The following is a 23,869-nucleotide window of genomic DNA, read 5'->3' on the forward strand; positions in this document are numbered from 1 at the left end:
TCTCTGCAACTCACAGCAAGATGGCGGTCACCCGGATGTGGGTTCAACTTCCGATTTGACTATCTTACGGATCTCGTGTAAGTGAAAAGAAATTCAATAAGTAAATACAGCTGATGTTGTTATCAATATACCATCATCAGCAAGTCGGTTAAGCTTACATAAATAACATAAAACTGGAGAATTCAATGCTTTCAGTTTTGGTAGACACGTAAAGATAAGTAAGCAGGAGTTGCCTCCCCTAGTACCGAACCATGCTGGTAACTTTTAAACAAAACAAAACACACACTATGGAATATAAAAAAAATATGATAATATTTAGTGTAAATTCAACAAAACATCCGACAGACTCATTCTAATATCTTCATGTTGAGTGAGAATATAAGCGTTATTTTTTTTTCAAATAAATCTTACAGTAAAAACGAAGAGTTTCGAAATGGGCGTTTTAATGAAAATGAGTTTACACGCTATTATTTGATTAAATAATACAGCAAGACAATGTATATATGATACATTTTCTATATGCCAAATCGAGTATTAAGAATATCCGGGAAAAACATATCATAAGCATAACCAGAAGTAAGGCCTTATGTAATTAATAAATAAACACACATATACATGTCATGAGCAAACTATTGACACGGAGAACAGATATGAAGTAACTTCTACCACCAAAACACCCATGGTTTCGTATAACAGCCTTATGAAATATATTTAGTAAAAGTGATATAATCTTCTCAAAAGTCGTTTTTCCATCAACAAAACTAACAAACCAAGGATTGAGAACAAGAGACTAAATTAATAATAATAAAAGCAGATCTAAAATCCTCGACCGCACAACTTCGGATGTGATATATATATATATATATATATACAACTGTATGTTTATATATTATATATATACAACTTGGGATACATATGACCATATACATTTATGGTCATAAATGTGCGAGAGTGTGCCATACCGTCGAGATTACGAACTAGATTATATATATATATATATGCTACACCTTGTGTACAAGTGGAAAGACTAATTTGATCCTTTGATGTACATCAAATCAATCTCGGGGTCACATAACGATATATTGAACTGGCTTGGAAGTTGAGTGGCTCTCCTCTGTAATTCGCATGTGCCTTCAGTTTTGATAAGACATGTTTCAGGGGTACAGAGAGCGAAAGTGATCGTAACCCCTAGAGTATCTAAGATGGAGTTGACAGCGAACATGTAGTCATCGAAACGTCACTCTCAAATCTTCTATTAGTTGTGTCTTATACCACTGGGTACAGGATACAACTTAATATACCGTTATGTGATTTGTTTTATGTACTTCCAAAAATCCAACTAGTCTTTTCGTCTTGTCCACATGGTGTCGCACACGGATCCTTCAATTTTGCCATGACATGTTCCAGGAATGCAGAGAGCGAAAGTGATTGTAACCGCTGGAGTATAGAGGATGGCTGTAACAGAGTGATAACGTAATGAGGCGTGACCTTGTTAAGTACACTCGATTAATTTGTCTACACGATCTACTTAATAACTGTGGACAGTGTAGTCATACCAGAGTACTTTATGATGCGACATGTCAGATTTATGGACGACAGGAGATCAAACCTGACGGGACGTGAGGGCCGTCTGCCTGTAGGATAGAGGTAGCGCACGACTCCATACTGGTCCTTACCACACTCTATATAGCGTTAGACACCATCCTGTTGAAGGTTACCGTTACAAACGTACAGATGTTCAGTATAGTCAAATTTGAAGCCACTTCCGTATCGTTGAAAATATTTTCCGCGAAATAAACTGAAGAGAGCTTTCGAAGGAAAAAAAAAGTTGTCCTGTCAAAATATATAAACTTTATATAGCATTTCTGTTCTTAGAGAAAGTAACAACGAGTTTTTGTAGGTATAAATAGGGTAAATTACTTTGGTATTTTTAACTTTCGAGGGATACACATCAGAACATTTAAAAACATTTTGATATGGTCTGTACAGGTTTTGTAAATAAATAAATAAATAAATAAATAAATAAATAAATAAACAAGTTGATTTAAAACTCATCAAACGTTTAGTCTACAGAAAATAATTAACTGTTCACAATGATTTAGTTTAGTGTTGATATTGAATCGTATACTAAAACTATTAGTTGAATTCAATTTAGTAAATGTCCAGGGTTTCAAACCCAAAAGAAACTTATTTGAAAGATACAAACGCATTTTTGTGGAAGAGATGGTTTCTGTGTTTATTGTTGTATGTATATTGAAAAAGTATTGAAAAAAAAAAAAATCGGATGAAGATTCCCAACGAGGGAACAAGTGTTTGAGTATTTTTTCAAACTTCAAGGTAAATGAATTGGTAATTAACGGTTACTAAACTTTTATTGGAATGGTGATCTGTAAACATAAAAGTTAGCGTAATATTACGATAGGCTGGAAAAATTAGCATCTAATTTACAACAGACTAGGAAAGTTAGCGTCATATTACGATGGGCTGGAAAAGTTAACGTCATATTACGATGGGCTGGAAAAGTTAGCGTCATATTACGATAGGCTGGAAAAGTTAGCGTCATATTACGATAGGCTGGAAAAGTTAGCGCCATATTATGATAGGCTGTAAAAGTTAGCGTCATTTTACGACAGGCTGGAAAAGTTAGCGTGATATTAAGATAGGTTGGAAAAGTTAGTGTGATATTACGATAGGCTGTAAAAGTTAGCGTCATATTACGATAGACCGGAAAAGTTAGCATCAAATTTACGACTGGCTAGAAAAGAGCGTCATATTTATGAATATGATTATTTTATGATTATTTACAATAACATACTAAACCTAATGTAATATTTGCGATAACGTGCTGAAATTAACGTCATATTTACGATGATAACTAAAGTTAACGTCATACTTACGATAAAACACGAAAGTAAATATCATATTTACGATTACATACTAAAGTTAACGTCATACTTACGATGAAACACTAAAGTTAATGTCATATTTACGATATCATAGAAAAGGTAGCATCATATGTTAGTCATACTTACAAGTGTTAAAACAAGAATTCAGTAAATATGTAGTATGCAGTCTTATGTTTATAGGAAAATGATAAAGAACATACATACATTAGATATTTATGTACATTCTCTGCTATTAGTGCAGATATATGAATTCTCCCAAAACATCACAAATATAGCTTAAAATATCCACTTTTATAAAATTGTACATAGGCTGAGTCATTTGACAATGTTTCAATGTCACAGATTGTGTGACACTCTAGCGAGGAATGGCTTATACAAACGCAAAAGGTACATTGAATATAATAATCCTGATTATATTTCAGTGTAACTTATAAAAACTTTAACAGAATATTTGAAGCTTTGAAAAATCGGAAGTTTTTAACTCCGTTTTAGACATCCATAGTTTATCTAATGGAGAAACATTATAAGCCAGGTTATAAGTTGTCTTTCCCAGTAAAATTCTTGACACGATTGGTAGTTAAACTAGCTCTAGTATTTTGGGTGGCAATCGTCTCAATCGTTCAATAAATGAACATCAAACACATCCAGCTTCATACCACACAGAGAAATCTCAATGAGATCACCGAGGTCACTATGACGACGTTAAACTTCCCCATGATTTTCATCAACCTGCATCTTTTGAAACCCAGGGTTATGAGTTTGTTCGTCAGTTGACGGCATCTTACACGAAAATCGTGATATTGGGAAACAGGCCCTTGAATATAGAATCAGCTGCAACATGTAAATACCAAGAATTGGGGATGCAGGGATGTTGCTATCCAGACTCGATAGAGAATTCTCAATAGGGTGATTGAAATCATCACTCTTATCAAACAGTTGGTGGAAAGCTGTTCATGTTCGTATTATTGTTGGAAGAGATCGTGATAAGCAGCTGATATAGAAGAGTCTGTTGTGCTTTTGATTTCCAATTCTGGTGGGTATATACGATAGACTTGGTTAATAAAAAATCTTGTCATTTGAAGACAACATGTCATCAGTATGCAAGATATTTGTGACTTAGTGACCTGTTTTGATAAGCTCTTTGATAAATTCTGCCTCATATGAAAACAAATCAGCCAACAGAGGTGTACTTTGAGTTCCCATAGGTATGGCAACAATATGTTGGAAGATCTTAATTGAACACATAAAAAATTACCGGTAGTTTTGGGTACAGCTCCAAAGAACATGTGCCTTTTCACATTATTGCTTCAGGAATCATTCTGTTTACGTTCTCAAAGCACATAACTGTAGTAAAAATTCTTTGTGGATGTTCAAAAGCACATATAAACTGTGCTTTTATTTGCTACATTAAACATAACTTAAATCAAAAGATTATAGCTAGGGACCTTCTTGATTGTTCCAGAAGAATGAGAAACGGTATGGTGGGACAGTAATCCAGCCTTGCTCTGAACACAACGATCTCTATTTCCTTCAACGAATATGAAAATTAATTTTGTTTAAAAAAACAAACTCATTTAACATCTTGTGATACGTGTGACCACACATATGGTACTGAGGTCAATTTACTTTAGTTTATTTCAATGCCCGCCTCCGTAAGGATTCTAACCCGGGACCTCTGGCGCTCATCCGATCGAGCTAAAGAGAAGTTATCTCTATTCGAGCGGTATATTGCGGTAATTTTTTTACCAAGGATATATATATATATATATATAAGTGGTGTATTTAAGAAAACTTGAGTAACATCAGTATTAACAGTGCGTGTTCTGAAAATATTTTGTATTTTTGAACTATCTATTTGTATATGTTTATGCAAACTTTCGTCGAGAATTATTATTATTATTTCTTTTCTCGGTAAATTAAATCACATCATGATGTTAAGTAGAAATCAAGAACGTTTAATCACTGCCATGATGGATCACTTAAAAAGCTATGTAGCAAAAAATTCATCACCTAATCACACAAGTTAAAGGCTACGTCATATCACGTACACCGCACTATCGGATACATCTCGAATGGTTATTTAAAACAATTGTTTATTCCGTTTGTTTCCGAATATGAATAACGAGATTTGGAATATACATAAGTTTTCGAATGTCAACTACAGGATTTCAAGCAGGAATACATTTCGAAGACATTAGACATGACATATCATATGGTATATATATATCTATATATATATATATATATATATATATATATATATATATATATATATATATATAATGAACATATAAATCTACTTTAACGAAAAGAACTAAATTGAGGTTATGTCAGTTAATTGTTTTATGAAAACCAACATAACCAAAATTAAAAACAAATCATGAACAGTTCGAAATTTGATAGTAAACTTAACTATTCAGATAATAAGAGGGGCGAAGTATCTTGTATGCCAAAACGGTGTAAAACCAACACCTCACCAAATGAGTTTCAAAGCCGGATATTATGATTATATCGATGTTTTTCATTTCACAATAACATCTTTTAATATTTCGATCAAATTGAAATAATTTAGATGTTGGTGAGGCATTTATTTATCATGGTTCTAGAAAATCGAATATAAGCAAATCAGACGAATCTGATAGAGAATTGCGTAATTCAGAAAAAATACCAACATTTCAACAAAATCATGATCCAAACTCAAATTTAATAAAACTGGGACAATATGAACAAAAGACAGATTTACACTGAAAAAGTACAAGGCGAATATGATAAGGTGTTCCGGAATAGTAAGCGTCTTTCCCCCTTTTGATGTACAGTGAATATATATTTGAAGAATCAAAAATTAAAAATATGTATTGTATGACATCATTTAGCTATCTCATCAATACATCCCAATCTGTATGATTTCAGAGTTTTGGAGATTGCAATGATAAACACTGCAGATGGATTTTAAGTCTCCAGAGTTTGGCTTAAACTGGATGCAAAGCTTAAATTCATTCTGATAGCAACATGGCTCGTACACATATACCTGACGTGCTCTTGAAATCATTTCATGTCAAAAATCATGACATTTGTTGCATTTTGGGGTTAGTTCACCACCTCATCAGAATTATGATTCTCTCATCAATCTTTTGGCTATCCAGTATCTTATTCTAAATTGCATTGGAAAAAAATTCGATAAAGTGTCTTTTAAGCAATCTTTTGATATTTATTGTTAACGATGTTGCAATGTTTTGCTAATGAAATTTTGTTTCAACAAAGATAGAGGTATTCTTTCGGAAATTTGATTGGTGGATGACCCTGTAAAATTTGTTTCTTCCGTTTTTACTTTAACTACAGAATAAACATGTTGAAAAGCTTGCCACCACCAAAGTTTTATATTCCAGACAGTTTTATACTAGATTAATCGGATTTGTACATGATACAGCCACTCCTCTACACCACTGTGAGAAATGGTTTGGTATCGTACGACTAATTAAGCTGTATTTTCAGCTCAACATGACAACAGTAATTAATCCCTTACATGGATGTCTCTGCTAAACACGATTTACAATGCCGCTGGACATCTTCAACAAACGCATCTTGCAACAATGACATTTCATGACCGTAGACATGTTGTGTGTGACCTGTCAAGTTCTACTTCTACTCAAACCGCTCCTGTGCCCTCAGTCAGACTGACAGACCATGTCAGATATAACCTTGTGGAATTGATAATGACCTCTGACCTTTTCATGGTTTTGGCGAGTATAAAATGAGTGCACTTTGTCGGACTGGTCAGCTGTTACCTGTCTGTACTAGCTCAACTACCACCCCATCCTTCCTGGACATCCTCATTAAACCTCAAATATGTGGACGCCGGCTATTGTACTCGTTCTTCTAGGAATCACTCTTCAAACTGGTATGTATCTTTTTTATTTACTTTCTTTTTTATATCTTCTATATCTTAGTTAATTTTCTGACATTAAGTAAAGATAAATGAATTAGGGAATTTGCATATTCAGAGATTACTGGGGACATGTCTTCGTCATTTGTAGTTACATATCCAAACATAAAATGTTACCATGTAATGGTTTAAGCGATGCGGTTTCGTCCTTCTAGGACTCGTCAGTGATATTGAGAGTTTAAATATTGAAAGTTAGGAGGCAAAATCCAAACTGATCGAAAGAAATGTCAAAATCTAGATGGGAAGGTGCGTTTATATCAGACTTAAAGCAAAACAAGCATTAGAAAAGGACACGATGAAATAACCGGTGACAGATTGTGTAATGTCTGTTATGTCTCGCTGCTATAAAAATATCTGTGCTATAAATAAAAATATGCGCATCCTGTGCTATAAACTTCAAACCAGCCATGAAACTTGTGCACACTTGCGTTTACTGGGAATAGAATTGTATTACTTGTATATCTCTTTTCTACTGCGTCTGTGTTTTACAACACTAGACTAACTATGATTATTACAAAGCTTCAGTTAGATTTCATATTATTCCTTACTATCATTTATTCATATGCATTACAAAGGTCATTTGTTTATACACGATTGGGGATAATTTCATGTACTTTTGTACCATGTGCCAATAACTATAGATGGCATTAAGCGCGAAATTCGTGAAAAGAATATTTGTGAAGTCTACATGATTTTAAGATCCAATAAAATGCGAAGATGTAACTCATTAAGGACGTTTAATTTACTTACAGCTCATTGTCAAATGGCTAATGCGATGGAACAGTTGATGAGTAATCCCTTATTCATGATGAGTATGATGCAACAAAACAACCAACAACCGTCAGGCAGTTCCTCTTCCGGAAGCGGAAATACATCCGGCGGATCTGGAAACAATTTAAGCAACTTGCTTATGCAGGCTGCTATTTTCGATATGATGGAGTCTGGAGGTATGGCAGGTATGGCCGGTATGGCAGGTATGGCAGGCATGGGAGGCATGGGAGGTATGATGGGCTCGTCAGGTTTGATGGGAGGTCTCAATCCCATGATGCTGGCTGCTGCAAGTGGTGAGATGAACCCAATGATGACAATGATGATGCCTGGTATGGGAGGTCTCGCCGGTATGATGGGAGGTATGGGAGGCATAGGAGGCATGGGAAGGATGATGGCCCCAGCAGGAAGGGCAATGGGCAGGCCAGCAGCTGGAGCCAATCGAGTAGGAGGTGCAGCGGCACGTACAGCAACATCCGGATAATCATTTGGTCTATTTTCTAAATTATTAAATTATTTTGTTGTAAATATATTTGAAACAAATCAACTCTGTTTGTTGTTGTGAAAATAAAAAGTATACAGTTTTTTTTAGTGTTTTGAGGTATTTTTTTAACAACAACGCATTACAGAAGTTTGATAAGCTTATTATGATAAATTACCGTTAATGCAGTGCCGGATTGCAATATAATAGCGGACATTTGTTTGAAAAACAATGACGGGGAAAAAAGTGAATATCTTTGACATATTATGATAAATGACAATATGATTGACAATTGTGTCAAGGGATGTCGTATCAATATCAGAGCTGATATTTAATATTATCATATAGAACCAGATGACAGTTGCTGACAAATGACATATTATACACATAATGGAATATGGGAATTTGCTGACAAAATAATATTTGTTTTCCATATAATGAAACTGATATGCTTCCAAGGTTTATCGTTTGACGATTTCAGATATAGATACTAGATGTATTTACACATTGGGTAAATGTTTGAAGCAGAAACAAAAATCTATTGGCGGAATATGATAGCAGATGATATTGGCTTGCTATCCTAGTGTTAAATGATCTACAGGTACTTAATATGGCAGCCGATAAGCTAATCACGACATGGGAAGTTACACTGACACTATCTACAACAGGTAAAGATTTCATTTTAAACAATGATTTGAAGCTTGTGTGTGTTTTGTAAGCCTTCAAGCTGGTAAGACATATAGGATGTACAAAGAAAATAATATAAGTAAAATGGAAAAAATAAAAATCATTTGATGCGTCAGACATGCCGTCAGCTATACAACTTAACCGCTCGTTAAACTTATCATCAACGAGCAGAAAGTGCCAAAAGTGATGTAATTTAACTGTCAGTTCGTCGGAAATTTATTTGGAAAGAAACAACCGACAGGCCAAACAATTACATTAAATTCTTTTTAACTACTACTTCAACTAAAGCTAAATCGGAAGATAATGTACAAGGATGAGCGAACTGTTGCCTATATACATACATAAACTGCATAGAAAACGTGGTCAGGATCACAATGTTTTGTTTATCATTAGTCAATAATCTGAAAAATTAATAGAGAAGGAAATGCTTAGCTTAAAATGTGCAATACAGAAAGCTATGATTGTATCGATCAGCTGTTTAATTTGTTAGACATTTTATCACAGTTAATCTTATTTCCCAGGAAGTTATCGGCTATTTGCACAAAGTTCAATTTAAAGACATTGTCATGAAGGCGGGAGGTACAAATATTTAGTAATCAGCATGTTCACAAAACATCAACCAACAGAGATATATCCGGAAAGATCGTAGTGGTATGCGGTTTATCAGCCTGTTTACTCAAAATAGTCTACAAAAATTACCGACATATTAAGGGAATATTATATTAATGTAATTCAAAATCATATTCATGGCAAACTAAGAACAAACGAACGATTTACATAGCGTCTCCTGAAAAGAATAAAACAATAAAAGACCAAGGTTTTCCGGAATGGTTAGTGTCATCAAGAAGATCGCAGAATTCTAATGAGAAGAGAACGTTCAGATCGGACCGATCAATGATACATATTTTATAAACTAGTTATCTGAAGACTAAATCGAAACAGAGTTGCAGTATGGTAGTTCACCAACTGGCGGTAATATATACAATGTTTGTAATTGTTGATTTCGCAGAGGAATCCAGGTAAGTAATATCACGTTCCCATATGAGAACAAGGTAAACAACAAAGGAACCACAAGTCATATTCAGAAGCATCGATCAAATACAACTTTATATCGCGCATTGAAATGTATTTCTCAATAAGATCTCTCTTGCAACCCTTTGTTGTAGACAGTAGTCTGAAAATAATGCAATGATAAAAAGATGTTTATAATTAAAGCTATCAAGTAGCCTGTGTTACATATTTGTTTTATTGATAGACAATTCACAAACGATATATATTCCTACTCTATGTATTTAATTATGCATATGCGGATGATATATGTTCTTGTTTGAATCCTTTTTAGCTTAACTTATTGGGACACACATGTAAAATGTACACAACTAATAGTAAGCTGTCATTAGATGTATCTTCTTTTAAAGAATAAAGAAACAGCAACTCAAACGTCGTGACATAGTTAACAATCACCTATTCATATCACACTTTGGTTTCATCACAAATTGTCATTCGAGACTTGTAGATTGTAAAAAAGACACACAATTAAATGGCACCTTGTAATTATTTAGAATAAGATACAGTATAGCCAAACAATGAATAGAACTGCAACATACAAATGTTTTGTCCTTTCAGGACTAGTCAGTGATGCTAAGGGCCTAAATGTTAAAGCTATGAAACGACTGGGGAAAATCTAAAGCTACCAAATGAAAAGATCTTGACGGGGAGGTGCAGCAACCCAATAATTAAATATATTTCGTAATTTTCATAAATAGAACTGTGTTTTATAAGCTAGATAGCTATAGAGTTAATCGGGATGAAAAATATCCATAGAGTCAGATAATGGTAGAGATTATAAGCTAGCTAGCTTACAGGATCTCTCAAAACTATGCTTTCTTTGCAGGACAATAATTCATAACTTGCAAGGTTGCTACAGGCCAGGGCATCCTTATAAACCCGCTATATCTCACGAGGCACCGATTTCGATGATTCATTATACATACAAACAAGGCACTAAGTTGTAATAAATGAGAAATGATGGTCAAAGTGAAATTAAATCAATGAAGCTTTATGTTTTAATTTCCTTCGTAAATACAATTATTTGTAGAATACATAAAGTTCCGTATCAATAAGAATACATACGTCATTGTCGTGTATCTGGACATTTATGACCCAGTAATTGTGATATAGCATAAATAAATCGGATCGTCCCTATATACGGAGGCGTGACTTGTTGGTAGAGTAACATTAAGGATTACTGAGAAAGATTCCTTGTTCGTGAGAGCCTTTCCTGCTTTAAATCTCAATGTGTTAGTATATGAAGCATCGATATTTGTATCACTGTAAATAATTGTGTGGTATATAGGATCCTTGCATGTCGCGTCCCTGCTCCTTGACAAACAACATTTACATAACCCGTTACAAAAATATAACCATATATCGCTAACAACATTTGAATTACCACATATGTGATTTCTTATTTTTTTTCCTTTTCTTTTGGTGAAGCACATACAAAATGAAAGTTTAAGGTTCAGCTTTATTCAGTAGAGTTGGCGGCAATTTAATACGGAGTTACATTTTCATATTTTAATAGATGTTTAAAACAAGCTGCAGATATTCTGGTCGAGCAAACTCCAATGTTATGACTTCCATTATCTTGAATGTGTGTTATGATAAAAAAAAGGTATCTTATAACACTTTAGCCCAATATACGCCTACCGGAACATAAAAAGATCTAACAAAGGCATTTTTAGGATCATTCTCATAATTTACCACAAACTTGAAAAAAAAACCATACAACATAAGTCATTTCAGTTTGAAGACAATCCACTTTCAAAGGTACGTAGTTCTGTTACATGCGAGGAGACTAACCATAACCATAATATTTTCACGTTTCAAACAAAATATTCAAGGTCTTATTTGGCCATTCTTACTTTAATGTTTTATTCAAGGAGGTTATTATTTTATGCAGATACGTAACAAATGAAACCATAATGTCTTTTTTTATCACAATATAGAAAAAAAATATATACTTATATCTATAGTTGTACTTAAGAGCTGTAAAGAATCCGTTATATGACGTTTTCAAGATATTCTGCTAGTGAACTACACTTTTAAACAGTAAAAATACTATAGGATAGTCAAAAACAGGATTTAGGTTATTTTTTTCCAAGATTTTGATTTTTGGCTGCTCTGCAGGTTTAAGCTCTTTAAGTAAAATGGAACTTTTGCATTATCAGCGAAAGACGATAATTTATGTGTACGTTCTTATGCGTGTTACACATATCTGGATGCATATGTAGGGAAGAGAAATGAAACAATGTATTGATTTTTCGCATTAAATCCTCTCAAACACTCACCACAATTATAAATTTTGAAAGTTTAATACTGGGTTTGCTTTTGTTTCTCAGAGGAGTACACCCTTAAATAAACACGTGTAAGTGGATTGGTCGCTTGATATATTTGATAACATAAACGGACTGTAAAAGAAAATAATTTATTCTCGAAAACAAAAGTAAGATCAGACACTGCCTCCCTCCTCGTTTGTGTAGAATGTGCAATGTCCTGGACGATGATTGATGAGACATAGGAAGACAAAACAGCTGTATGACCTTGTTACCTCACTTAGTTGGTTCTATATTGTATCGTGTGTTAAAATATCGAATATTGATACACATTTATACTATCTAAAAATAATAAATTAAGTAAATAAAGTAGGTAGATAGATAAAGTGAATCAAATAAATAAATTAATAAATTTAGAATAATTATTAAATAATACATCGTACTTGATACATGGTTTGAAATATATTTTAAATGGTGAATTTGATTATAAGAACAACTTAAATAAGAAAAAATGTCGCTTGAATGAAGTATTAAAACATATACTACATAATATGGTTTGCATTGCCGCTAGAGAAGGTAAAACTCATCGCTGCTGTAAATAAGTCGTAAACAATTGCTATTTCGTTAGCTGTCAGAAATAATTCATAAGCGCAAAGGCACTATATATACACATTTTCTTTTCTGACATTTGTTATCGCTTAATCATCGGTGATATCCAATCCACTTTGACCTTTGACACAGCCATCTATGAATATTGAATCAATGCATTTTGGTTGACGTACATAAGGAGCTCAAATATTCCTGCCTTTGGAACAGAAGTCTTAAGGAACAGGAACTTTAAAAGATGGGAAGATTATCAACATGCGTTGCCATAATTTTCGGATGTGCGTTGGCAGGTAAGATTTTTAACTAATGGTTTTGTTTTAAATACAATTAGTCCGGAGAGAATCAATTGAATTAAGACCAAATGATAAACTCCATAAGAACATGTTAGGTACCAATTAAACTTACAAATGTTTTGTATAAATAATTCTAATGGACCAAGTTAGAAATCTACGGTTTTCCAGCATGATGATGGAAAATGGTCAAATTCAAAGTCAAAACACTTTTGATAATTAAGATTGTCAAAACTTGATGTTTTAACAGCATTTTCTTTTAAACACCTGACATTGTTTGAAATAGACTTATTAACGATTTTCTGTATGATGATTTGGCGTTAAGCAATTGCTAGTAAAAATAGCATTTATATTTGAAAGGCTTCGTCTTCCTAGACGAACAGTTGCATGACGCAGTTTAATAAATTCTTTGGTTCTATTGATCTAACTCTTAATTTGCATTACAATATGTTTTTCAATTGTATTTGTTTTGTATAATTTAGAAGTAGCACTACTGGTATAATGTCATATTTATTGCTTACAGTGTAAAGACATCATATAAGTAGTACAATTAGTCATTATGATGGTCATTTAAACCTTCTCATTACCTTCGTCATATCTCCCTAAATCAGTGTTTTGAGGAAAAATCAGTGTTTTGAATTTCCTTGAATATCGAACTAACTGCGACATGCAAACATCATAAGTTTGGGAAACGGGCATGTGGCTATCTAGACAAGGAATGTTAATGTGGAAAATGAAATCATTGCGCTTAGCGTATTAAAAAACTGTCAATGTTTGTTGTAGGAAAAATAATGGTAAGCGATTTAAACCTTGGAAGCAACCGAGGAAAGTACAAATATGTCGAAATAAAAGGGAAAATCCTGACTTCGAGATTCATGAGCCCAATAATAAAATAAATAGATAAATAGAGAGTTTAGCATGTATTTTACATAAACAGTAGTGTACACGATATACATTAACAGTGATGTACACGATATACATAAACAGTAGTGTACACGATATGTACATAAACAGTAGTGTACACGACATGACATAAACAGTAGTATATACGATATGTACATAAACAGTAGTGTACACAATATGTACATAAACAGTAGTGTTCACGATATGTACATAAACAGTAGTGTTCACGATATGTACATAAACAGTAGTGTACACGATATGTACATAAACAGTAGTGTTCACGATATGTACATAAACAGTAGTGTACACGATATGTACATAAACAGTAGTGTACACAATAGGTACTTCAACAGTAGTGTACAAGATATACATAAACAGTAGTGTTCACGATATGTACATAAACAGTAGTGTTCACGATATGTACATAAGCAGTTTTGTCCATAAATAATCGCATATGTTGTAAATACAGCAACACATTGCATGTCATGTAATGTATATAATTAGTAAATGATACAATGTTTAATACAGAGTTAAATACGTGATGCAATGTCAATACGTGATGCAATGTCAATACGTGATGCAATGTCAATACGTGATGCAATGTCAATACGTGATGCAATGTCAAATACCTATAATATCATCATCAAACAGCAGGATGTAGATGCATTATAGTGATATAAGTAATACAAATTGAAAACCTTATATGTCTATACGTATTAAGATAAACAATAAAAGTTAAATAAGTAAAAGTACATATATTATATTTAAGATAGAAAAACTAAATGTATTTTTTCAAACGATGGAGTGTTACAGTTACACACCCAGTGGTTATGTGATACTGTTTTAACCCTAAACAGCTATTTGGCACACGTTATGTCACCGGGATGATAACAACGTAGCAATACTGTTACACATTCATTGGTGATAACAATAACAAGTCTATTGATATTAAGTCATTAAGTCATCTGAGGATTAAGTGCATTGACAGATCAATGAGTAATCCAGCACGAATGTCGCCGATTTCATTTGTATTATTTTCACAGGTTTGAATATTTTAGCTTTAATACAGGATAAGTGAAACTTTGTCTTTAGAAGGTTCGACTGCAAAATAAACGTTGTATATGTTCAATAAATTAAAGTTTAGACAACACAGCAGTTAATTAAAAGAAGAAAACATGCACATTTCATTCTTGAATTTTTTGTTTTTGCTTTTTGAAAGGATCACTTCATTAACAAAAAATACGATATATGATATTTGATTATGATTTCATAGTCAAAATCTGTCGGGTATGAGATTTGTGACCAACGGGAATATTAAGGTAGAGACAGTAATATGGTGTACAATAGCTGTTATTACATTGTCGGTGATTCCTTAGTTTGTTTAATGAATTTGATTTGCTTCTAATACGGTCGGTCTTGGTCGATGGTAGTCAGTGACTATGTGGATGCATAAAGTCATTGGAATATGACAGGTGACACTCGTTTGACCCCATTTATTGTACAAGGCTGTATGACGTGACGTCATTGTATTGGTCGCATGGACAAAAACATGTGAAAACACGTGTTATCATTATACGCAGTTTGTCTGAAAATATATGACATCGCCGAAAGGTCTTCGACCCATTTACGGACGGTGTAGTCGGCTCATTGAAATAACCCAACCATGAAGCTCTACCTAACACTCAAGGCTTATGTCTCAATCATAGGCGGGTACGCAGGCCTCACGTCCACTGGACACCGATTACGTCAGTGAAAGCGAACGTTAAACCTATAAATCAACCACCAGTATTAACATTACAAATGAATACTACGGACAAATGTAACTAAAACAAAGTGACCATAAAAATAATCTGACTTTTCATTGGATAAACCAGTACAGAACGTTGCCAATGTAAGGTTGTTGTTAAACAGCGAATTAAATTTGATATCATAACCGTGAATTATACCGCGAATATTTGAATATATAAGCTCATTGAATTAGTTCAGTATCATTACATGTTGAATTGTATAACAGAAAAATCCTATGTCATGTCCTTTAGATTAAGACTTAATTCAGAGCTACAATAAGTGAAATTACTGGTCGCACCGGGTTTGTCACCGCGACAATGCCCTCTGGTCTTTCTTTTGTTATCATAATAAGTAGACATGCGCATTACTGATTTAATTTTCCTTCTTCAATGTTTTCAATCTGTGACATTTATACTTCAACAATTATGACAAGCAATATAAAATAGAACTAATTAATCAATATATTGACTATTTAAAAGACGAATTCAAGAATATATCTAAATTCCATCGCAGATAAATACATTGTTTTGTATATAACTGTCGTGTTTTATATTAAATCAATTAAATTTGACATGTGTTATATGTTTCTCTTATGTTGTTTACCTATCAAGTAACCGCCATGAAATTAATTCATGTTGGTCGCAGGTAGTTTTTTTTAACGAATTAAACTAAGAAAGTAATGTGTCAACCAAAATTGTTCTAGATATCACATGACCAAAACAAAGAAAAAATTGAAAAGATTTTCTCAAGGTGATCATTTTACACTCACTCTCCATCCTTCCCATTCTCCAACCAAGCATTTCAATGTCTACATCGATTCTTCGTATGTTTCGTTTGCTAATAAACATTTTATTTTGGTTATTTCTCGGCGACACTTTTGTTTATTGGTAATACAGTATGTATATCTTATTGTTTATATGTTTTTAAGGTTTTTTTGGTAGACGCCATATTTTGTTTACTACATATAATGTAAAATGTTTTCATACATTTTCGTAAACAATGTTGTTGTCAAGTCCATGGCATACACTCGTCATTTAAATTAATGAAAATTATCGAAAATGACATTTTGTTATTTCTTCTTAACCAAACCAGCCGAGATGGTTTTGTTTTTTGTTGATGGAGAACATAAATATTTTTACGTGAAATCAGAGAAAGTGTTGTGATAACATTAAATTTAGTGTGCCATCACTAATTGTTTCTTTTATAAGTTCTGTGAATTCCTATCTCTGTGCTGTACTTTCTGTTTGTCAAACTTACGAATTTTATTTAAGCGTTCATGACGTATAATTTGCATTTCAAATAACATGCACACAAAAGATACACAAAAGATATCATTAACCACTATTTAATTATATCAGATAGATAAGAGGTATTGACATATATTGTTCAAAGTGTCACGTTACATCCCCTTTTATGTTGCCGATTGTATCACATGATCAACTTTGATACTCCTGTATAAGTTTTGGACGCTACTGGTGGACTTTGAGTCCCCGAGGGTTTGCTGTAACCAGAATCTTGCATACTCTGCCCTTATAGTAAAACAGCTCGATAATTTATGTTCACGGCGATCCTATTAGACCACAGATACAAAGTTTAGCCTAATGCGGTTTGTGAAGGTGTAAACACAATGTCGCGTTTCTATACAGGAAATAGCATACTTGTAGTTTACGATACTATACAATGTTCTTACAATATCTGACCACACATGGAATGGCTGTGTTGACGATCTTTGTTACCACTGGCAACTGTCAATCAATCAACTCCCATCATGTCCCGAACAAATGGCACGAACTTTTGACCAGTTTCACACGACCACATCATACACAGAACAGATATCATTTTGTACAATAAGTATTGCTTGGTGCACCAGGTAACTGTCGCCATAGTACTAAAGTGACATGCGGCCTATTAATAATGCAATATGTACCTGTCCCTTCAGGCTTATATCCCGAACCAGAAAAGGTTCATTAAGGCACTACAGACTTAACAGTTACATATATAAAGCATACTCTCAGAAACAATGCTACCAGTTCTAGACCCTTTTGTTACGTCGATGCTTGTAACATTTGTGTATGAATGTCTTACATTGAATGGTACGGCAATATGCTAACATCCATACAACACTTACTTTGAAAGCAGTTGTGAAAAAAACATATTTTCTTATCGAAAACATATTATTAACATTATAATGTGTCTTTAGATGCCGACGATTTAGAAACGTGTCAATATATGAGCAATATTCCTTAATAGGTTCCCCATGTCCATGTCGATGTCAGTTTATGCATCATAGATGCATTATTCGTTATTTTGCTATTTTCCTGGCTTAGAAAGGAACGGTAATACGTCTGTTAAAAAAAAAAAAAAAAAAAACATCTTGATGCTGACATTTTTACGTTTCCCCCTTGTTTCATCTAAAGCTCTATCTTAATTTCAGGTTGCTATCAGACTACAGTATGAATGCCAATTTTGAACTGTATAATGATATGTGATCATCATCGGTAAATAACAGTTCCATGTCTATTATATGTTCAACGTTAATCGGTTAATTATGTACATGGTACATATAAATTAGTCCACAAATCCTCAAACTGATAACTTACACTGTTTCAATTTGGTACGATGATAGGATATATCAAATATAAAATGACATTTTCACTTGTGTTTCTTTTGTACAATATTCTAAATTTCTAGAATTTTTCTCCCCGAAAATGCCTCATTTTGTAGTCATTACATTCATTCGATTTCGCTTTAACCGATTCTGATGTTATTGTATTATAATCATTGAGTCAGAAAAGCTTATATTTAGAACAAGTTAACAAACCGGATTTTAATTTGTATTGTGATAGGTGACTCCCTGGAGACACATTAGACGAATCACAGGGCTGATATTACTATAGATTCTTTTGCCAAACTAAGAAACTGAAAACGAATTTGTAGTCTATAGGCAGGGTACTGTTTCATCAATCATCTTCTTTAGACCCCAGTGTCCCTGAATACTTTATCATTACATTTTATTTTCTCAGTGGATATTAATATAAAGAAAAAACAGAATAAATTACCATTCGTTGTCATTTTTCACCTGGGTGTCCGGGGTTCAATTCTCGGAACGAACGACAAGATATAGGGACATTCAGACCATGTGGGTTTTTCCTTTGTAATCCGGTCTCCGTCTACAATAAGATTCCTCGTGTGATTCATTCCGGGACAACAAGGGTGATGAATAGAGGCTGAATTAAATGATTTTTTTTTCGCTATTGTTGTAAAATAAAGAAAGATGGTGTACATTTACATCATAGTCAATGTGGGTTACTATGATGATATGTCAGCTTTTGTACATGGCTATATTTTGAAAACGCAGTGTAAATAACAAAATTTTCGTCATAGTTAACTGAAGCTTTTTGATCAATCAAGACAAGCACTTCAATGTTCTCAAGCGTCGTAGCTTTGTTTCTGTTGCATCTTGTAAAACTTAGACGACATATAACTGAAATGATGAAGAATTTCTGAAAGTTCCTGTCGTTTTATCATTGACATGCTAACTTGAACTTCTGACGTTGCAGACACCAAGCATTATATGGTAGTGGTAATGTGATTAAACAGCGACCTAGGTACATCCCGATATCACCTTAGAAAAGGCCTGTTGCCATACCTGAAGTATCCAGCCAGTGATGTCATTGTTGGTAGATGTAGTCAGAGAGTACTATGCTAAGGAACAGGATTAGATGACACAATGTTCAATGCTTGCCATATCCTGCATCATTGAGACACTTTTAAAGAGTTGAGCTATTCGGTTTTATGATTAAGCTATATGTATTTATCCACAGCATATGCCCAGCTTCCTCCGATGCTTGAACAACTGATGGCAAATCCGACTATGGCGATGGCTATGATGAATGGAGGAGGACAAGGGTCTGGACCGGTTAACCCTCTTTTGATGTCTGCCATGATGAATCCAACATCTAGTGGGGAACGGTCGTCATCCTTCAACGATATGGCAATGATGAACATGATGATGAACGGAGCATCAGGGACTGGCAGCATGTTTGACCAATCACAGTCATCAAACGGTTTAAATAACACTTCCGCCGGAAGGGGGATGCAGATGCCTCCGGCGCCAGTCAGTAGAGGTCCCAATATAAATGATATCATGTCCATGATGATGCTTTCCAATTCAGGAGGCTCCCCAAGCTCTGATACACTACAGAGGATCGGGGTTATGGGTGCGTTGGGGCGAGGTAATACCAGGGTTCTTAACCCAAACCTTTCTCCAAATCAGTTGATGGACTTGACAAGAGACGGAGTTGTAAGTATAATGTTTGAGCCCAAAAAGTTATATCTACGAGCTTTATCCTATCCCGTTAAATATGTTATTGATTTTATATTTTTGTTATTTACTCGATCGAGAAAAATTACATAGATATCGGTAATAAAATACAAAACGTCACGTATGATATACACTGAACCGGTGTATTAATTAAATACTGAAAAATAAACAAATAGTAATAGCTCTTTTATAAATGATGAGTATGATAGTTTAAAAGTTAGTTGTGTTATCACAAACAATACATCAATACAATGTTACCGATTAGTACTCGGTTTACATTTATGTGTTGTCTTTTACAATCATACGAGAATCTTGTTTGATTTACAATTTCTATAAAGAAGAATAGACACTTTTATTTTCACATTGCATGAAGAGCCTGAAATTCCTGAATTCCTGAAACCCCCTTTTTAATCAGAAATAACAATTTCACACAAGCTAAACATTATTGTACCGAAGTGTTCAGCGATTATGTTTGTCTTGCTCCAAATGTTTTTAAAAGTTTTAATACGCCCAATGTTTGCATTTCTCCCTCATTGGGAAACATATTTCTGCATCCAGGTAACAGTTCCTTTATATATATTTTTCTAACAATGCGGTTTATACTGTACTATATGTTTTAAACAAATGAATAGTATATATTTGGTTGAAAAACGTCGTACTAAGAAGCAGAGTGCTTCGTGGCGACATGAACTATCAGGGTATGCTTTTCTCTTCTCGTTCAACCATAAAGGAAATATACTTCACCCTCCCAATACGACAATTTAATCCATAGAAATAATGTGCATAATTTTGGAATTATAACAGGAACTATAGTGGATTGTGTATCAGTTGCATTAATGGATATATTGTATACATTAAACACGAGACAAAGAACCGTTTGGTTTGGCGTATATAATTTTCTCTTTACGGTTGCGAACAATGCTTTGAACATCAATATTGATTTAGGAGTAGATATAGGTAAACACATATCTGATAGTTAAGAAAACTTAAGTAAGGAATTATATTCTTAAACTCGACAACAAGTCGACTTCAAAACTAAATCTATACTGAAAATGTGTCTGTAGTTTCTCAATTTAATAAAACCGATATGCTAACTATTAAAAAAAAAAGCCTCGTCTACTTTTTGAGTTTGTAGGATCTTCTTTAAAAATGTATTTTCTTTAACTGTTATAGAACTTTGCCAATCATTTGAATTGAACTTTTTCATCGGATCGGGTGGTAAAAACTGCGCAACATTAAGTTAAGACTATTTATGATGCATTTTTCTTTTGTAGGGAGTAAGCGCCGTTCTGGCTAGGCAGATATGTCCACCACAGAGATGTCCATTCCGTGTTCCTTGTGAAAGTCCAATAATAACATACAAACCAGAGACTTTCTTTGTATGTCCAGATTGTCCAAAATGTCCGTTTCAAATTATGATGGGAGCAATGAATCCGAACTTCAATTCCATGGGGTAGGTTAAATAGCATATTGCTCTATTTGGTTGGAAGACTACGACCAGTGTTCACCAGTGACGCTATGAATTCAAAACTTTGAAATCATGAAGCCACAACAGGTTAATGATAATCGACACGAATGTTAAAATATAGATGTGGAAGTTACAGACGCTATATCAAGATTGGAAGGAAAGTCTTGTAGCCATTATACTTTCAATCCATACATTATCTCTCAGATAATTGTTTTTAATTTTTAAATTTAGAACATAACTCACGGAAAGAAGAATAAGTATGTGCAAAATAAAATCTTTCGCATTAAATTCCTATTTGGATCGCAAACACAATCAATAAAAATAAAACATGTAGTACGCATTCAGCAGAGTACTGATTAAAGTGTAAGTAATGTTACTAAGTTTTCAACAACTTTATAATGGATTTCTAAACTTTACAATAATCTATGTAAACAACGTATAGCTGTTCAACCAAACGTACTTTTTAACATTGTTAGCAAAAATATGACATTGTTTACCAAAGAAGTGGAATTAATAGTATGTCGAATTTTAAGAAATCCAAAGAGCTTTTAACCAAACTTCAACACCTTCAACTACAACATTTCTTCTATATGAACATTTGATTTTTTCCACCCTTTACATCACCATACCCCATTTTGAACTGAATGAACGCCTTCGCTCTCTTGTTACGAGAGCTTTCTTTTCTAGGAAGGGTCGATGGTGGTACAAAGCTATGGTCGTGAAATATACTGAAGCGTGTTTCATTAAAAATACTTACTCTGCCCTCTGTTGGCTGATTTGTTTTCGTTCTCATACGAGGCTGAAGAGCTTATCGAAGAACGTATCAAAACATGGTTACAAAGACTTTACAAAGTCGTTTCACTTTCATTTATATTGAGGACTTATTGTCTTTCAAAAACAAGACATTTATTGACTGGAAATACGACAAACTTTTCTACATAAGCTACTTATCCCGGTGTTTCCTACAATAAACATGTGCACGTTTCCATCATGCTGTATGATAAGCGTTGAGAACTGACATTATTTACTTGGATTTATCAAGATTTACATTATGGGTGTCATCTCGATGAAGCAGAAAACAATTTCTCTTCCTGAACACCTTGTCTTACTCTCCTTGCACTTTTTCCCCGCCTAAATATTTCTTTTGTTCAAATTTTACCTTAGTTTTATTGACTTTGAGTTTGGAATATAATTAAATTGACGTGTTGGTATTTTTTGTATCTTTTTCCACCTTTGGCGCATCGTAATTTTGCACTCATCCTTCATACATATGATTGTAGACCTAAAATAACTGTTGATAGAACGTTTAGCAAAAATAAAACCAAACCAACCTATATACCGTTTTCGCGAGTGACAAACCAGAATTTTAGGCGACAGTAATGCGATAAATCTCTATCCATTTTATATTACACACATCTGTTTGTGTGACAGAAGAAACGACTAGTTATATTACACATCTTTAAAAGTATAATTAATACAGGGTGTATTACATGTCAGAAACGACTAGTTATATTACACATCCGTTTAACTTAATCTATTACACAGTTATATTACGTGATAGAACAGACTTGTTAGGTGATAGTCAATGGTAAAAACGAAAACCTATATAATTTGGATACTTTTCTTCTGTTTAGCTCCACAGGTAGGCGCCCAACAATGAGAAGGAACCTGAGGAGCCGTCAGAGGACGGGAGCGCCAGTGCCTATGCGTGCATTCCAAATAGGAACAGGAAATTCAACAAGAACTGCATAATTGTATTTCCTAGACTTATCTACCCACCGAAGGCGAAATTAAATATACTGAGTGGATGGTTTATTTCAGATAATAGTGTTTTTTGGGAAACGTAAAGTGAATAATTTGTATGAGTGAGTAATGTTGAATGTACATGTACTGCCTATGTGTAAGGCTATCACGCAGGTGTGTACTATTAGTGATATATCTCACTTAAGATTCGTTTTCAATTGTGTGAATGGTTGTTCTGCATTAAAAGAAGTGTGTTATCGTTTCTAATTCCATTGATATTTGTGCAAAGGAAAGGAATTCTTATTTTCAGCTGCTCCAACCTGGTTAATTATCTCATACATACGATGCTTTGTGATTTCATATCTACATATTGTATTTGTTCTACAGAAATGATATTCTACTTTATAAACGCTAAGATGTATTTATCCAACAGAAAAAAATACGTCTATTATTTTTGGAGAAGACCGTACCATTGAGTTTCAGTTCAGAATATATATTGATATATTACAATGGAACATACAAATACAATAAGTGCAATGTATGATCAAATAAAGGATAGAATCGTAGTACTAATATATAATCTGATAGATCTTACAACGTCGTGAACCACAGCGCAATGTCGATCAA

General features: G+C 33.7%; 2 protein-coding genes across 2 annotated transcripts; both read left to right on the forward strand.

The window, feature by feature from the left end:
• The first annotated feature begins 6,730 nt into the window (after nucleotides 1-6,730).
• Nucleotides 6,731-8,203, forward strand: LOC132562738 (WAG22 antigen-like). Its single transcript, XM_060227497.1, has 2 exons — nucleotides 6,731-6,804; nucleotides 7,602-8,203. The coding sequence occupies exons 1-2, from the start codon at nucleotides 6,753-6,755 to the stop codon at nucleotides 8,099-8,101; spliced, it is 552 nt and encodes a 183-aa protein (XP_060083480.1). The 5' UTR covers nucleotides 6,731-6,752; the 3' UTR covers nucleotides 8,102-8,203.
• A 4,761-nt stretch (nucleotides 8,204-12,964) lies between these two features.
• LOC132562734 (uncharacterized) lies at nucleotides 12,965-23,251 on the forward strand. Its single transcript, XM_060227490.1, has 4 exons — nucleotides 12,965-13,016; nucleotides 19,532-20,010; nucleotides 21,306-21,484; nucleotides 23,134-23,251. Exons 1-4 carry the CDS (start codon nucleotides 12,965-12,967, stop codon nucleotides 23,249-23,251), a joined length of 828 nt encoding a protein of 275 aa, XP_060083473.1.
• The last annotated feature ends 618 nt before the right edge of the window (nucleotides 23,252-23,869 follow it).

The sequence above is a fragment of the Ylistrum balloti genome, unplaced genomic scaffold (assembly GCF_031769215.1).
Source record: "Ylistrum balloti isolate Yb309-2 unplaced genomic scaffold, AGI_CSIRO_Ybal_v1 Utg371496, whole genome shotgun sequence".
Lineage (NCBI taxonomy): Eukaryota > Metazoa > Mollusca > Bivalvia > Pectinida > Pectinidae > Ylistrum > Ylistrum balloti.

Excerpts from the sequence above, each read along its gene's own strand:
- LOC132562738 (XM_060227497.1), top strand. The coding sequence starts at position 6,753 with ATGTGGACGCCGGCTATTGTACTCGTTCTTCTAGGAATCACTCTTCAA. Across the intron at positions 6,805-7,601 it reads AGGAATCACTCTTCAAACTG|CTCATTGTCAAATGGCTAAT; the intron begins GTATGTATCTTT and ends ATTTACTTACAG.
- LOC132562734 (XM_060227490.1), top strand. The coding sequence starts at position 12,965 with ATGGGAAGATTATCAACATGCGTTGCCATAATTTTCGGATGTGCGTTG. Across the intron at positions 20,011-21,305 it reads ACTTGACAAGAGACGGAGTT|GGAGTAAGCGCCGTTCTGGC; the intron begins GTAAGTATAATG and ends TTTCTTTTGTAG. Across the intron at positions 21,485-23,133 it reads CCGAACTTCAATTCCATGGG|CTCCACAGGTAGGCGCCCAA; the intron begins GTAGGTTAAATA and ends TCTTCTGTTTAG.